The sequence below is a fragment of the Ixodes scapularis genome, unplaced genomic scaffold (genome assembly GCF_016920785.2).
Source record: "Ixodes scapularis isolate PalLabHiFi unplaced genomic scaffold, ASM1692078v2 PGA_scaffold7__128_contigs__length_106722199, whole genome shotgun sequence".
Lineage (NCBI taxonomy): Eukaryota > Metazoa > Arthropoda > Arachnida > Ixodida > Ixodidae > Ixodes > Ixodes scapularis.
In genome coordinates, this window is record NW_024609882.1 from 102,024,704 (window position 1) to 102,042,263 (window position 17,560).

General features: G+C 46.7%; 2 protein-coding genes across 2 annotated transcripts in view; one reads left to right on the forward strand and one right to left on the reverse strand.

Moving 5' to 3' along the window:
• Positions 1–137: 137 nt before the first annotated feature.
• Positions 138–9,088, forward strand: LOC8028253 (bifunctional peptidase and (3S)-lysyl hydroxylase Jmjd7). Its single transcript, XM_002410712.4, has 2 exons — positions 138–919; positions 8,778–9,088. The coding sequence occupies exons 1-2, from the start codon at positions 250–252 to the stop codon at positions 9,050–9,052; spliced, it is 945 nt and encodes a 314-aa protein (XP_002410757.3). The 5' UTR covers positions 138–249; the 3' UTR covers positions 9,053–9,088.
• The window catches only part of LOC8028254 (nuclear transcription factor Y subunit alpha), a 53,222-nt gene continuing 44,708 nt past the window's right edge, over positions 9,047–17,560 (reverse strand). Inside the window, exon 9 of the mRNA XM_029991788.4 lies at positions 9,047–12,340. Within this exon, the coding sequence (XP_029847648.2) occupies positions 12,248–12,340 (93 nt within the window). The 3' untranslated portion in view covers positions 9,047–12,247. The remainder of the gene's footprint in view (positions 12,341–17,560) is intronic.

Below are 17,560 nucleotides of genomic sequence, written 5' to 3' on the forward strand. Positions count from 1 at the left end.
GCCTAAATTAAAACAACAAAAACAGCACAATCATTTAATTTGTAACTTTTTTTATTTTCATTTATTGACAAAACTAGATTGTGCAGTTGCAATTAGTTTTTTTTTAAACATTGATATCAGTCGTCGGAATCCAATCCAATCTCACTGTAGATGTCGTAAAACGATGGCGGGTTGAATGGATTGAATGGATCATTTGCCGTCGGCAAGCATTATTTACATTTGTGGCCGAGCGTCGCGGTGACACCGAGAATGATCGAAAGTGCGTTACAAACTTTCTCAGAAAACTGCAAGGACCTGTACTTCCCATCGACGATATGCGAGGTGCAGCAAGTGCCTTCTCCCCTGGAGTTTCACAGGCGGTGGGTATGCCCCAACGTGCCGCTCATAGTACGTGGGGGAATCTCCCACTGGCCCGCCGTTCACAAGTGGACGCACCAGTACCTACGCGACAAAATCGGAGCACGAACGGTTACCGTCGCGGTTACACCGAACGGCTACGCCGACGCCGTTCACGACGGCCTGTTCGTCATGCCCGAGGAACGTCGCCTGTCGTTCGCCAAGTTTCTCGACATCATCGAACACCAGAGCGACTTCAAGGGCGTCTTCTACGTTCAGAAACAGAACTCCAACTTCACCGACGAGTTCGAGCCGCTAGCGGACGACGTGGACGTGGACATAGCTTGGGCGACGACTGCCTTTGGAAAGGCGCCCGACGCCGTCAACTTTTGGGTGGGCGACGCGCGGGCGGTCACTTCGATGCACCGCGACCACTACGAGAATATCTACTGCGTCGTGAAGGGACGGAAGGACTTCATTCTGCTGCCGCCGACCGACCTGCCCTGGATTCCGTACCGAAATTTCCGGACAGCGACCTACCGGGAAAATCGGGACACTGGGATGTTCGAGGTTGTCCCGACAGGTAGCAGCGTTCGATTTTTTCATATTAAACACTATCGTGGCGCAGGAAGCGGAAACGCCGTGTGTTGCTTCGCGGTGATGTTGCACGGATGAGCGCGGTACGCATCTTGTGCCTCGAAGGCCCCAGCATAGTTGTACGTAGCGTCTCGCAAAGAAAGCCCTGCCAAAGCTAGCGCCCCTGCGAGAGTGGAACGTGGGGTTCGCGTCTCTTGCGGTCGCACATCCCAGCTTTGACCCTGCTTTTGCGCGTCTCCCAGTTTCTTCCGAATTATAGGCGTTTGTTCTTTTCCACCTCGCTTTATGGGAGTGCGCTCGCTCGGCTCCTAGGTGGCAAGGCTGTGGTGCTAGATTTTGTACATTGCCCACTGGATGCCAGAGTGGCTTACGGATTGAGTGCTGCACCAGTGTTCGACCGGGATTCAGTCAATGAAGACACGTGTTTCAGTGGAATGCTCGTGCAGCACTGTTCAACACAGAAACACCCTCCCTCTGTTGAAACAAAAGTACCACCATTTCGAACTGTCTGTACTTGACCCATTTGCAAAGACAAGACTAAAAGAATGTGTCGACTTGTTGATGTCCCAATATCTTCTGGGCATCCTGTGGACCTTGCCTCACGAAGCAGTTAAGACCACAAGCAAAATCTCGCGAGACCCCGTAGGGAAAAGGACCACCCAGAGTTTAAGCCCTTCACCAGGATGGGTGGATTGATGTTAATGGCGTACACCTTATAACAAGCTGTAGCTTGCACCACCTATCCTAAGAACCAAAGCGCACGGTTCCTCCCCACCCCCCCTTTCCAAGCCAATTCCCTTTAAACAATAGGCTGATCTAACCAGCCAGTTTGGCTTCACTGGAGCTGTCGCAGTACATTGAGCGAACTTTAGTTTTTCAGCACATTCGGCGACCTTGCTGAAGCTTTGCACGCACATGCAGAGCAGGAGATGGCACGAGCCGTCGGGCCCTGCCACCTGCCTCCCGTGAACTAAAGTTATGGCAGCTTCAAGCATGCGCCTTGCTTGGCGAGATTGGTCTATTAAAGGAGCTGTGCAACGATTTTAACGTTGAAAGAATTTGCATCTTCTACTTTTGACATTGTTTATCTTGTCACACAGGACAGAAACACATCTCCTTTTATTTATTCAGGTACCTTAGAGGCCCATTGCTGGGCATTACATAAGGGGGGACTGTTCAAGTAAAAACACAAAGGATACATAGAAGACAATGCTGTGATGGATGGATGGATGGAAGAATCATTTCATGGACAACAGGGTCACTTCAGTTAATAAGAGAAATCACAGAAAACACCAGAACACAAAAAGTGACAGGGTCACGTCAGTGAAAAGCTTGAATTAAGTATGGCACAAGAACGACAAATAGACATGCCCGAATATTTACAAAACCTATGTTGATACGGGACAACAATCGAGGATGCCAGAATGCAGACTCTCTCCAAAATTTCCAGGATCGCTGCCTGGCTGCGGCAAAAGCAAAACTTTATTCCACAAGATTTGACAAACGATCCACGAACACCCCAGGATCAGCAATGGCGACAATGTCCTCGGGCAAGGAATTCCAGGCTCTAATGGCTCTAGGTATGGCTGAATTGTTGAAGGAAAGTGTGGACCCCGATATTCGGCGAACGGACTGGCTGTTCTTAGTGCAAGAGGACGCCCTGTGAGGTGGTTGTATAAAAGGGAGCTCCTGTACTCCCTGGCTGTAGAATAGTTTGTGAAAAAAGCACAAGAGGGAGATCTCACGACGAGAAGCTAATGGAGGCAGACCAATATTGTTTTTAATTAAGGATGCACCATCGTAGCACGAATAAGATGACTTAATAAACCTGGCCGTTCGATTCTGTACCTTTTCTATTTGGTCGGTCAAGTAGCTCTGATAGGGGCTCCACACTGACGACGCATATTCTAATTTAGGTCTGACGTAAGTCTCGTATGCCAGCTTCGGAATATTGGGAGGTGCAAGTTTTAAATTTCGTTTTATGAAGCCTAACGTACTTGATGTATTCGCCGTAATTGCGCTGATATGAGTGGACCAGGAAAGGTCCGCAACAAGACAAACTCCGAGGTATTTGTAGTGGGGTGATTGTGTCAAGAGTTCATTGTTCAGTGAGTATGGAAATGAGGATACAATCCTTTTACGAGTGAAGGTGACTGTTTTACATTTGGAGACGTTGAGGAGCATGAGCCACTCTCTACACCAGTCGTCAATACTATGCAGGCCTGTTGCAGAACAAGGTGGTCGTCATTTGACTTGATTTGTCTGTATATTACGCAGTCATCTGCAAATAACGAATCTGTGATCTGACACGGTTTGGAAGATCATTGATATATATCAAGAAGAGAAGTGGTCCGAGTACGCTGCCCTGTGGAACACCCGACCCCACATCAATCACAGATGAACTAGAATTACCGTTCAGGGGGCGGTGCAACGATATTCAATTGGAATGTTTTTCACTTTACACACTGGCACTAGTGGGACTCAAGGATACTCACACGCAACGCCACTGACCAAGAAACTCCTTTGTTGCACTGTAATTTCGAGGGCAAAACCGAGTGTTTTCATTCAATCTCTCCTTCGCAAAACCTGATGACGTAGCTGGGCGGTAGCAGCACCGCCCAGATATTTGAATGTGGCTCATAGATTGGACCCGAGCATGGCGTGGAAACTCGATTTGGGCTCGTGATAATCGATAGCTCAAGAAGCATTCGGGTAGTGTATTGTGTCCAATCGCTGCAATGACGACAACAGCCGAACTATAACAATGTCTGGAACTCAGCGCGTGTCCAGTGCCTTGCCAACCCCAGCGCATGGCTATGATCAACATTGGCGGCATATAATCGGCTCCAGATCACGTGGCCGCTTGTTCTGGCTGTGAGTTGAGGAAGTGAACTCTGCTCGTTTTCCTTTATTTTTTTCCGCGACTTCGATTGCGTGTGGTGAAAAACGAACGGGTATTTCACAGGTCATTAACGTCGGGGATCCGTTCGAAGTGGTATTTGAGTAAAATACAAAAATCGTTGCATCGCCCCTTTAACGGTATACTGCTGCCGATGGAATAAAAACCCGCGAATTCAGGAGAGGACCTGAGAATTAAGATTTAAGGACGAAAGTCTTGTCAAAAGTCGACCGTGCGGGACCCGATCAAAAGCCTTCGCAAAGTCCAAGAAGACAGCATCAGTTTGGGTACGGTTGTCCATATGGGAATGAATGTCGCAGGTGAATTCAAGTAGTTGCATATCACAGGAGTGTCCCCTGCGGAAACCATGTTGGTGTTCGAAAAAGTTGTTGACCAACAAATGTGACATGACGCCAGAATATATTACATGTTCTAGAAGCTTGCATACGATACTAGTAAGAGAAATGGGCCTGTAGTTTGAGACAGATTTACGATCACCATCTTTGTGTACTGGAATTATCTTTCTAATCCTCCAGTCGTCCGGAATATGACCTGTGGATAATGATTGGTGAAATATTAAGCTAAGTATCTGTCTGCAGGTCAACATAGTGTTTTTTAGAATCTTCATGTTAATATCGTTGTGACCGGCTGATGTTGACACCTTAGCGGTTTTGATCAGATTTGAAATGCCATTTGGCGAGATTTCGATTGGATCCATAAGGAGTAGCTGGCTTCACCGACCACTGGGATGTCTGACAGGACCTCACTCGTAAAGACGGATGCAAAATAGTCGTTAAGATAAGTAGCAGCGAGTTCGTCAGGCACTGCATCGCCGTTTTCATCCAAAAGAATGACGCTGCCCGAGGACTCGTTTGGGGACATTAGTCGCCAGAATTTCTTGGGGTTATTGCACAGCATAGCCGGTTAGTCGTGCATGAAGATTTTGGTTTTAGCTTGTTTTATGTTGTTGGCGTTCGGACATTAATCACAACATTCCTTCGAAATGTTGCGATTCCGCCGCGTCATCGCGAGGCAAAAATTATAATATTTCCTGACCGGCAGCCGCGAGCAGTGGCCATGAGAACCACACAGCGTGACGTCAAAGGGGGACTTGTGAAAAGATAGCAAATTGTGCAAATACCTGTTCGATAAAAGGGGATTTTTCTACCAAATCTTGTCGTTCCAACATAAATATAAATTTGCAAAAAACCTGGTATCATTGACAAAACTTTTTTATATGGAGTTTTATTGGCGCCATCTATCCGAGGTCAACAAAACCGTCAGCTCTATCTGCTACTGCTAACAGCCACTAGCCGGAGGGGGAGGGGGGCAGAGCCGCACGGGGATGGCCGGACCCGGACGAGACTTTCCTCCTTTTGCCGTGTTGATTGCGCTGCGCAAGCACGTGGTCACGAGCGGGTGAATTCTCGCTGCTTACTGATGGCTCCAGAGAGAGAGAGCTTCACCAGAACCCCGCACATCCCCGTTTGATGTCACAGTGCACGTGACTCGGAAGATGGTGAAGGAGTTCAGAGGTGCCGAAAACTTCAACCTTTATCCAAAGACTAGGACATGTAGGCAAGAGCAGTTTTTTGTTCTTCAGAAATGTTGAGACACCAACTCCCAAATTACTTAAGCAAAGCACTGAAATTGTTGCACAGCTCCTTAAAGGGATGGTGAACCGAAATTTGGATTTTAGAAAAAACAATTCAGGAGATTTAGGCTGGACGCTACAATTCCTACAACACTACTGGTAAGGCGATATCTTGAATGGACAGCCGTATTTTTGGAAAACGATGTCGAGATTGAACCAGGCCAACGAGGTGCATGACCGTGAAGATACCTAGTTTCCTCCTCCCTTCGCTTCGCTCCCTCAAGGCGGCGAGGTGGAGAAGATGCAAGGCTGTTTGTTCCCTCTCCTTCTCGGAGAAACATGATGTCAACACTCCTGCCAAATGCGCCTCCTTTTCTTGAAAAATATGGTTATCCGTTCGAGATATTGCTGTACGAGTGATGTCTTGGTGTTTGTTGCATCCCACGCTTAGCCCCACGCTTTTGGCCGCGTGTTTTGTGAAATCCAGATTTCGGTTCAGCATCCCTTTAAAGCCTTTCGCATCTCGTGCTCTGGGCAGTTTAATGGGTTCAAGACGGCTTGGAGTTTGGCCATCTGCCAGCTACGAATGTTGACTGTCTTTTTGTGAATACCTACTCGCATGGTCATCCGATTAGAATAACAGGGTCGAGGTCCCTTTTAGACTAAGTTCTGTGGCATACATTTGCAGATGCTAGACATGTTCGAGAGCCAGTTGTTTCGGCCAAGTGCTATCGAGCTACCAGGTTCTTACTACCAAACAGCTTTTTAGAGAAATGCAGAAGCTGTTCGAAACTAAAGGTTGCACCGGATAAACTCTTTATTCTGTGAACTGGCTTTGTACAGGCTCCAGCGAATTGGCTGGATTCAGCTTCTAGTATTTAGTACTCGACAAGTATCGCAAGCCACGGAAGTGTTTGGCCTTTTCATTTCATTTATTTTGCCCTTACTCGCAGTACTTTGTGGAAGTTGCTTTTCCAACTTTGCTAATTTTAACTCCTTTGACCGTTCCTGTCATCATGCAGACATTGTCTAACTAACAGGGTACCGGAGAAGTGGCATAGCCAGGGATATTTTTAGGTGGAGGGATGTAGTCGGTATAGTGCATATGCATAAAACCCAACTCCCCCCCCCCCCCCCTATATTTAAGGGAACACTAAACACAATCCTGATACAGTGGCTTTCCTGAGTCCAAACTTAAAATCTGCACTTTGAAATGACAAACACTCCGGAATGACTTCCTAGTCATTCCGGAGTGTTTGTAAATCTAGTTGCGATGGGTCCAAAGAAGCAAATCGTAGCCTCATAGCTTGCATTAACGTCGCATCAGCTGCCATTGCTCCTTACCATGCTCCTGCACCCATACCTTTTGCAGCATACGTTTGGCATCATTGAATCCGTTCTCCTCGGCAAGGCTCAGCAAAAAGTACAAATTCTGCGGTGCCAAATGTACGCTGCAGAAGGTATGGGCACGGGAGCATGGCACGGAGCAATGGCGTTGGTGTGGTGCCATACGACGTTATGGAGGGCTAGAAGGGGGATGTGTGACGACTGCACTTGCGAATGTGGCTAAGTGATTCACCACGCAGAACTGCGGTGTGTCATTGCAGGGCGGAGAGCCGTCCATAAGTGGATAGCAGCGCCACCCTGCACTGCAGGGAATAGAAGGTGAAAGTATAGGGTGTCCCAAATCACCAGGCTCGATCTAAAGTGGCCCATAAAAACTGACGACCGCACATAGCTATCTAAACTTTTCGTCAAAGGTGTATTCCACAGGTCGATTTTTTCTTGTAAGATTACAAAGCGTAGCTCCCTTTCTGTAAAAAATAGAACCAAGAAACTTGCCAGTGTCAACGGTGGGAGGCGACCTAGACGACCGAGTCGATTTGCAGGGTGCGTTTGGCGTTCTTATTGATAGATGGCATCGGGAGCAGCACCCGAAGGTGTAGCCAACCAGCGAAAGAGAGCAGACGACACGCAGATGAAGTCTGTTTGCAGCAAATGCGCCGTCGTTATGCAAATATAACGACGGCGCTTTTTTTTTAACTTAAGTTTGTATTTTTTTGTTTGCATTTATTTTTAAATTAAAGGTACATTACTACAATATTGTGTTCATTTTAATAAATCGTGGTGGTCGCGAGCAGTCTCGATAAGAAGGTAGCACCATCTATCAATCCGAGCGCCAAACACACCCCGCTAGAACCGTATATGGGAAAAGTTTGGCCAGATCTCGCCGCCGTAACGTCGAGTGAGCCAATCGGCCCGCGGCACAGAGCGAGGGGCGCGAGCGCATGCGCGTGAACTCCCGGCTGCTTCCAGCCGAGCGGGGAGGGCCACTTAGCTGGGAGGGCGCCCCGTTGACCTAGCAACGTTTACAGGACTTGCTTGGAACAAGAAAACGGGGAGTCGCAAGCTCTTCCTCTTCTTCCGTCTTCTTGCATTAGGGCAATGTTTTTCTCACAATTGCCGGGCCCCGAGTTTATGAATTTTGTCAGAGTATTGGAACTTTCAAGCTGTGCGAGAACTGCGTCACTCACATCGATGGCTACAATATGGCAGCCCTCTGCAGTTTCATTAAAAATTATTTTTTTAATGCAGAATTTTAAGTTTGTGGAAGCTAACACAGATTTCATGTTTGGCTATGGCGTATCACATGATCCGACATCTCGGCATCAAATTGCGACATCTTGGTGTCAGCATTCTTTGATTTAGTAATGTTGGGTTTGAAGTTGTGACAATCATGCCATGCAACAATGTCGCATGGAATCACGGCATCGTGCGACACTGCCGCGAGACACGACACAATTTGACATCATGTCGTTGCACGACCACATCACGACGTCACTTGGCACCATGGCGTGGCACCGTGTCACGCGACACCACGACCCAATGCAGCGATGTCGCAGCAGCGCAGACATTGCGATTCCGCAAGCAATGGTTTGATCGAGATGAGAATACAGCTGCCAATTTTTAACGCAATGTTTTCAGCCAAATTCTACGAGCACTGTACTGAAGGACTGTCATCATGCGACGTCATACGACACTGTGAAGTAGGCCATATGACACAACAGCGTTATGCTACATCATAGTATCACTGCGTGCATGACCCAGTTTCTCGACTCATTCTTTCTCGTTTCTGGCACAAGTTTAAACCTTTAGTTTGTTTTACGCTTGTCGATTCATTTTTCGTCCCCAATACGATGTAATCGGGTCATATGACTGACCTCGTGTAGTCAGTCATCCGACCTCAAGAGAGAATTGTCACCGACACATTGCACGTGCCCAGCCCATTCACCACCATTCTGTGTTGCCCAATCAAGCTAGGGTAATATTTTCGCTTCTTTTTCCTCAAAGACGGGGACTCGTCGGTGCCCTGGATACCCCTGGACCCAGAAAGCCCGGACTTGGTGGAGTACCCAAGATACGGCAGGGCGTCTCCCGTCGAGTTGTCGCTCCGGGCGGGGGACCTCCTGTACCTGCCGTCCCTCTGGTTCCACCACGTGAGGCAGAGTCACGGCTGCATCGCCCTCAACTTCTGGTACGACATGGAGTTTGACCTCAAGTACTGCTACTACAAGCTCTTGGAGGCCCTCGCGGAAATCCCGGAAAGAAGCCACACCAGCCTGTGAAACCAGAGTTTATTTATAAAACCTGCCAAAGCCCAATCGGGGTCCAATCATTTTACCGCCTGTCAATCGACTGGGTCGTACCGAGCGGTTTCCGGTGGGTCAAAGGTATTTACGAAGATGCAACCGTGCAACAAAGACGTGTTTTTGAAAGTTCAGCGTGCCAACCAACGCCCGCCAAAAGTTGTAAGATACAATCGCACAGCCCACTGAAAGTTGCAAGTTCATTACAAAGTTTGCTAAGCCTGTTTCTTGACGATAAAAATATTTTCGAATACCTAGCAATACCTAGCATCGTTCTAGTAAAAATAAAAATAACCAACTGCTGTAAACAGTCTCTGGTAGAACATTTCTCAATAAAGTAATCCTGAAAATCTTTTGCGCAATTTTAGGAAAAATATGGCATGGTTAGTGTGCCAATCATTCTACTAGTCATATTAAATATCATAAAAAAAACGATTTTGGAGAAATATATCCAATATTAGTAGAAATACTGGAAGGTAAGAATGCCAACCAGTTTAAACCATCTCTGATCGAACATTTATGAAAAAAAACAATTTGAGAAAAATGTGCGTAATTTTAGTTGGAATGCAAGGATGCCAATTGTTCTGATTCATCACTGATCTAACATTTTAAAGATGATGCATATAAATGGTGACTCGCTGCACCGTTTGTCCGGGTGTGTCAGGAAACAGGCTTAACGAGTCCTTGCATGGTGAAATAAATGTGTCCATCCGAAACATTTGACCGATGCTAGCTTTCACACCGAACATTGCGGGACATGTGTTGACCACACGGTAACACGTTCGTGCAAAATTACAAGGAGCAGCGTGCCGAAGGTGATTTGCACGGTTCGACGGAGTCGTCGCACATTGCAACAACACACTCTGTACGGGTGAATAAGTACATTCGAGATTAGTCGACAAAGACTGATTCTTGGCTGCCGCCATTATTGCCTTCGATAAAGTTTACGGAACTAGCTTTTGCAAGGTTTCACAAGAACACAAAATACCGCGTAGGTTTGTGGGAGAGGAACAACAATAAGTATGCGGCACTCTTGGAGAGGCAATGCGCTTTGTGGCTTTGAACCGCGCGTCGCGTATGTACAGAGGAAAGGGCACGCAAATTATGTTACTGCGTTCGAGACGAAACCAATTCGGCAGAGTCATCGGTGATTGTGTCAGTTTATCGGATTATGGAATCGCCTTGTGCGCAATTTATAACTTGGCTAGAACGAGTCTACTTGCCTTTTCTTTATTCTTTCTAATTGCTTACGAACAAGTTAACATCTTTTTGCAACAAAAGAATCAAGAACACAAAAACAAGAAGCTGGGAAGGTTACTAAATTTACGAGGCAAGCTCGCAATCGAGCCTCGACAGAAACATCTTGCGACGAAATGGCTTCATGATACGTGCCACTGAACAAAAACACTCCCCCAAAACCGGAACAATATTCTACTGGATTCCAGGCAGGCAGTTCAAGCCCCAAGACCAAAGACGCGAACCGATAACAGGTGCTCCCACACACCAAATCTGGGCAGCGCAAAAATGACGTTGCCACCTTCAGCTTCGATTGGTGACATTAACCTCAGCAATGCGAGAAAGGAAGAAAAGAACAAAACCCGCTCTTAGCAAAGAAACACAGTGTGGAGATGGGTTGTGCATCAACAAAAATCACGCAGCTTTTTTTTTTCTCCATTTCAAAATAAACAAGAGAGCATGCGCAGTAAAAGTTGTTACAGTGATGGCAATGTTTCTGATGCCTTTGCGATGTCTGTAGTATGTACAACTGCTAATATGCACAGGGTGATAATGAGCAAACCAGAACAGTTGGAGGTAGGGGTGTGTGCATGTTCAAAGTTTCAAAGATGAAGTGAATGAGTGTCGATATTTCGAAATATACTCGTAACCATTCTTAAAAGAACGATAGACACCAGCACTTTATCATGAAATCACATTACGAGTGAAAATGTTGCACAATAATACAAAACTGGGCTTTTTCACAGCGAGCATACTTATTGAACAAAGAACGCTACAGTTCAGTTCAAACCTGGTCGATCCATATTTGACTCAGGGTCAATTTTCAACTTGTCATTTGTGCTCAATTCAAACAAAAACGGACATTTAATGGAACTGTAAAGGGATTTCACAATTGTAACTGGATGATGATCAGGTTGAAAAATTACATTCATGTGTGGAATAGCAGACCGTCTTTATTTACACGCAATGGCTTTTTCTTCTTTTTGTAAAAAGAAATTCGGGACATTTGGATAGCTCTTTCCTTTTCAACAACCTTTTTACATCAGCAAATGGAGCTCCCAGGAGATGGAACGACAGAACATAATATTAAAAAAAGACAGTGAGATAAAAAAAGTACAACAGTTAACAGTTAAACTTTGAAGCACAGAAAAAGTAACAAGGGCATAGCGTACGATAAAGGAAAGCACCATTCACTCACTTCCGCTAAATTCGAACATTATTAAGGTACATACAATCTAAATATATGCAAATGATATATACTCTGCATCTGTGTTTGATTCCAAATTAGAATCTGCCTCGGCTGCATTCAAATGTGGATTCGAATACACTTACCGTGATATCTCGAGAGATGCCCCACCCCCGAAAGATAACCTGTCCCCTCTTTTTGACGGGACAGGGAACGCCAAAAGACAGAGCCCACTTCCAGTAATTGCAACAGTGACCGTAGCAAAAACGGTGTTACTCAGCCACGGCAAAGGATGCGCAAACATTGCTGACTGGGAATGAGTCGTCTTTGGTTCGTTGCCCCTCCCTGCAAACTCAACTTTCGCAGGTCGCAAAATCTAAAACTGCATTCTTTCTACTTTTCTTTTTATCGCACACCGAAAGTTAGTTTACACTTTATTTTCTCCCAACTCGCCTTCAATCTAAGGTGGGCCATCTCTCGGGACATTACGGTAGACTGCATCGAAACACAAATTCAAACGCGCTTCGGTCAACATCCGAATGGTTTCTAAGCATCCGAATATTCTTTAGGCACGTTCCGATTCGAATACGTTCGAATACGGAGTAAATTCGAATCCGAAACACCATTTTGGGTATGCACACACCCCTAGCTGCGCCGTAACCGCCGTCTCCGACGCGCATCTGCCGTGCGAGGGGGCCTCGCGCCCGTGGTATGTACATGGTCGGGTGAGGGTGACGGAGGAGAGGGAGGGTTCAGTTGGAGTCGCCCCCAGCCACCATCATCTCCGGCGCCATGACGTTGATGAGGCCGTTCTGCACCGTGAACGTGTACTTGGACGACTGGTTCTGCGGGGCAAGAAACAACGCGTGTCGGAAGGTAAAGACTGGAGCCAAAGTCTGTGTCTAGCATTTTTCTAGCTTCGTTTTGCGCAAGAACGCCGGCGTCGTGCATCGCATCAAAAACTTACGCGAGCTCGATCGTGCCGCCAAAGACCGGGTAGAGCAGAATGGGTCCCCGCAAATTACTCTCTCTGTCTGGTTTTGCTCGATTTTTGTGTTATTCTTATTATCTACTTTCTCTTTTTGTTTAATCTTAAACTTTAGCATTTTATTTTCATTATTTTATGTATTTAGTTCTTTATTTTGCCATATTTTAATCTTTTTTTATTGCATTCGAATAAAAATTATTTATTCCTCCGGCCCATTGAGTCGATCGTTCGTGAGGCTCGCTACGACGGTCGTTGCAATAAAGTTGACAAGCACAGATAAATGGACGGAGAGAATTGGGGGATCGGGGGATTCCGTTAAAAAGCGGTTCGGGATTTAAAAAAATGTTATCCAGGAGTTTGGTGTCTCTTTGAAGTTTTACTACAGTGCCTGCAACGCGTCTCCCACCGGTGTGTCGTCCTCAAAAGTGGTCCCTCGATTTCCGCCCGACAAAGTCGTACCAGTGCCGTGCTGTCGCTAGTCGCGATCTTGCCTGACCGTCCAGAAAAACTTTGAAGACGGGAGTTGGGAAGCAGCAACCCAACTCTCGCCGTCGGATCGGAAAATCGCAACGTCGGAGACCCGGAGGATCACGACATCCGAGAGTGCGACATTCCGTAGGATGACCTCAAGGACGATGTCTAACACAACCTCAAGGATGACTTCTAGGACGACGCCTAGAGAAATTCAGCCTTTCCACCCTGGTGAAAACCAGAGTGGAAAGGCTGGAAAGGTTGCCACCATCTATGAGCGACGGTGGCAACCAGACAACTGGTTGTCTGGTTGCCGCTGTCGCTCATAGATGGCAGTAGCTGTCTGGAGTTTTGTGTCGACATTTGTTTGTCCACAAACATGATACTGGAGAAACTAGCCCTTAACAGCTCTGCTGTAATATGATGTAACGCAAAATTTGTGACCGAGCAACCTCGCCGGGCATTAAAGGGACCATGAAATGATTTTAAAATCGAGTTTCATCCACCGCACGTCGTAAAAGGTGTGAAAAGAAACACAAAAACACAAAAATAGGGAGCCCAAAAAAATTATTTGCTATAGAACTTTTAAAAGAAAACTGGACTCTGTTGCGCCTTCTTTCCTTCGCCTGTTCACTACGATGCATACGCAGAATCGGTGCACGTCAGCCGAATCCACATCGCCTATTGGGTAAGAGCCTACCTCACCAGCACCGCGATCGTAAACAATAAATAGCCGGCGAATGTTTCCTAAAAGTTTTGTTAAATAATATTCAGATCCACATTTTGTAGCATAATTAGAGATGTGTGGCGAAAATTGCCAAATTTGATAATGCTGAGAGCCAAGCGCCATCTATCGTGTGGTAAACGAAGCAACTACTGCGCGTGCGCAGTAGGGCAGGGCAGAGCCTCCTATATAAGTGTACAATGCCCGTCAGCTCGTGGCTCCGGCAATGCAAAGGCGGCCGGCAAAAAGTGCGTGTGGTTCCCGCGTGGCGGCGCCAGCTAGGCGTACATGTTGTGTTGTGCGGTGAAGCCCATGGCCCTTCCCGAAGGGAGCAGAAGATTCGCCGGACGTGCTCGGCGGCCAAATGGCCAAATATCGGCGTGCACGGCGGCAACTCGGTGAGAACCCCATGAGCCGCTGTGATTGGACTCGAACCCCGGATGAGGAGCAGTATCTGGGTTACAACGCAATCTTAACCTGAATTGTGCGTAAGTAGGAAAAGCGCTGCAGTATTAATAATTTCCGCCAGCAGGGTTTGCAAGCTCGAACGTCAGAAGAGAGCAAAATTGAGGTCAGGCAAGGCAGTGAAACGTCGGTCGAGAGTTCGGCTTTCTCTATTACGCAGTCGCGCTGGTCAAAGGCTTTCCATATGATAATATTGCATCGTGTCTAAATTTTCAGCATGTTAAATTATCTAAATGAAAAAAAAAAAAAAAAATGCTACGTCGTGAGCAGTGATAAGCAAGAATCGAACTGTGTCTAAATAAGGGACAGCAGTTCTGCTGAAAGAAGTTTTGCAACAACATTTTGTCTCCCTTTTTTATAATTGATGCGTTTCAACGCATTAAAACAAACCCTAGCAACACAAAACATTGCTGTAGTGTTGTGCTATGTTACCGGTGGAACGTGATCGAGTCACGTTGCAGTGACGAGTGCTGGAAATCCGACCAAATTTAAGGGAAAACCGACTTGTAGCAGGTGCTGGATTTATTAGCGGGAGTAAAGGCACCCAGTAAACTCCTTGGAAACAAATATAATCTTTATACATATATCATATAATTTGCGCAGAAAGACCAACTGGGACACAAAATCACTAAATGCCAAGGCCAAATAAAATACATATGAACAGAGTTCCGCTTGACTAAAGGTAGAAAAAGAAAAAAAAAAAAAAAAAAAAAACACTGCTTTAATCTACCTTTGCGTGCACTCTACCTCACCTTCTGAAACTTCCGAGATAGAGGCTTTCGTGCAAACATCTTAAATCTATCGTTCCTGTCTGTGTGACAGAAGGCATAGTTAACAAGGAGCGGTCTGAAGAACTTTGTGCAGACAAGATGGATCAGTTCACGGCGATGAGCCTTGTTGTTCGTTGGGCAGAGCAGCAAAGGAGAGTCATACACTGCTGGCAGTGCAAACTTCACAAGAGTTTCGAGGGGCTGCCAATTCCTGAGGTTGTACGACAACACATCCGCTGCAAACATCCTGAGGACATTGAGAAGGTGGGCAAGTTCATCTGAGGGATACAAAAGGCCTCCCCGGTCCAGGTGGTTTGTGATCCCTTGCAAGGCACTGTTTGTCTTCGGCTTTGTAAGAAGAGGTATGCAGAAGAAGCATGAAAAGTGTTCTTGTACAACACGGGCAATGTAGCCCCCAACGTGCGCTGTCGCCGACAGCTCGAGGCTTGGCAGGTATTGTACATTGGGATCTGACAGCTTTTCTAAGATTTCCGCTGCACTCTGTGGAAGTTGGAATGGCGTGGCAGCTGACACTGCTGGTGGTATGCACCGAATTGCTGAAGTCATACCCGATGAGGTCGAGGCAGCATGTGACACATTGCTCTGCTGGGAAGCTGTGATGAGACCAGTCTTCAGGATCTTTTCAATTCCTGAGATTGCAGCCCGAACGCTAAGCTGGTCATTGCACCCTTGAGATCGTCTCAATGAGCCAAACAGGGACTCAATGGCGTCGCTGCTGAACTTCCTGGTCAGTACAAATCCAAACTCTTCCTTGGTGAGAAGGTGTTGTACACATGCAACTGTCGAGTATGTTGTCAAGAGAAGGGCTTCGTAGGTTTCTGTCGTCAGGAACTGTGATGGGCTTGCCGTGCTCTTGATCTGCTCGAGATAGGCTGGGAATGAAAACTCGAGCCATTCCAGACGAGGGTCGTCTGGGTGATCATACTGGCGCACATCTGGGTAGCGTTGGTGTATGTGTTGTGTGCAGTTACTGGTATCATGCAAAATGAACCAGCGGTACACAGAGTCCATGAAGAAGATGGTTGGTCCTGCGTCCGCATACAGTAGGTCACTCGTATGGCCAGCTTGTTCCTGGAGGTGCTTGAGCACAGCTGTCACTTCAGGGGAGAAGAGCTGGACTGCTCTCTTGGCATTCATTTTCTCTATGTTGCTAGGGAAAAGATGTTTGCGACTCAGGAACCTGACTGGCTTGACAGCCGCCTCTCTCTGCAGCTCGTACAACTTCTTGAGGTAGAAGGACTTGATCTCATTGTCCTTTCCAAAGTTGCGTTCCAGGAATTGGGACCGTATATTCTTCAAGATGTGAACATAGTCAAAGCTAAGAAACAGAATCCTCTCCGGGTCATTTGGGTGCAGGATATGATGTGTAAGGAGTCCCCCACAAAGCTGCTTCATTGCATTGACATTCACTCGGTGATTGTCAGTTACAATCCGGAGTACTTTGAAGCCAACGTCTTCCACCTTGCCCAAGACATGAAGCAGAAGCTTGGCCAGTTCTGTCCCTGTTAACCCTTTGGTAAAAAAGTAGGCAACAGGGATCCGGTATGGAATGCTGAGCCCATTCATGAGAAAGCACAGCAGCGAATTTGCCAGGATGGGCTGCTTGGTCTTTTCAGTCAATGGTCCCAGGTCCACTTGGCCCACAAAGACATCCTGCTGCTTGTTGTACTGCAAGCTCTGTTTGATCTGCATTTCATCAATAATGAGAGAGCATGTCCTTGATTGTGTGTTTGCCAGGTTGTGTAGTTCTGTTTGAAGCCGAGCCTTCGCCAAGTCGCTGAAGCCAGTTTGACCTGAGGCAGCTCCAATGTAGCTTTGCAGAGTGTTCCTGCTGGGAAGTTTAAAAAGCTCTTCAGACCTTATGTGTTCATAGGCCTTCGTAGAAATGTGTCTCAGCAAAATGCAGTGACGGATGGTATGTTCTGTCCACCTTGGGCTTTTCTTGTGGTAGTTCTTTACTTGGTCGACTAGAAACATAGCCGATATGTTCTTTTCCTTTGCTTGTTCACGGATGTTAAGAAAATTTGTGACATCATCTTCTTCCCTCAGGTTCCGCAACTTTTCCAAGTCTTTTTTGTATCTGTCAACCGTGTTCTTGAGTCTCTCCACTTGGTTTCGCAGGGTGGTGACTCGTCGGGTCCATCTACGTTTCTCTACGGTTAGTTGTGCTGACATTTTTCGAACGTTTGCCTGTGTTCCTTGATGGGTGAACAGCACTGGCTGTTGGCATGGCCTGCTGTCTGGCACTTCTGATGCCTGCCTGTTTTGAGGCTCCAAGGTGCTCGCTGGAGATGTCCAGATGATTTGGATTCGTTCAGCACCTTCATTGCACAGAAAAGAGGTCGGTGGAGTGTCCAGTGTAGAGCTTGATGTCGCATCAGTCACTTGCGAACTGCCTGTGTCCAGGCATTGCCTCTTCTTGGGAACTTCTGATGAATATGGAGTGCTGCACTTCCTTCTGATAGCGTCCTTCATCTTAGTGATATTTGAAGGCGGCATGCTCCAAAAGATGCTTGGGATAGCGCCTTTCTTCAGCTTTCGGCGTTTGCCCTCAACATAGTCGGATGGCACAAAGTGCCGACTGCAAACCATGGAGTAGGTTGATGGCAGCCAGTCATCTCTCTTG

Bases quoted from the DNA above. Each gene is read 5' to 3' on its own strand.
- LOC8028253 (XM_002410712.4), top strand. From the start codon at position 250: ATGATCGAAAGTGCGTTACAAACTTTCTCAGAAAACTGCAAGGACCTG. The intron at 920-8,777 runs GTAGCAGCGTTC...TTTTCCTCAAAG, and splicing joins GTTCGAGGTTGTCCCGACAG to ACGGGGACTCGTCGGTGCCC.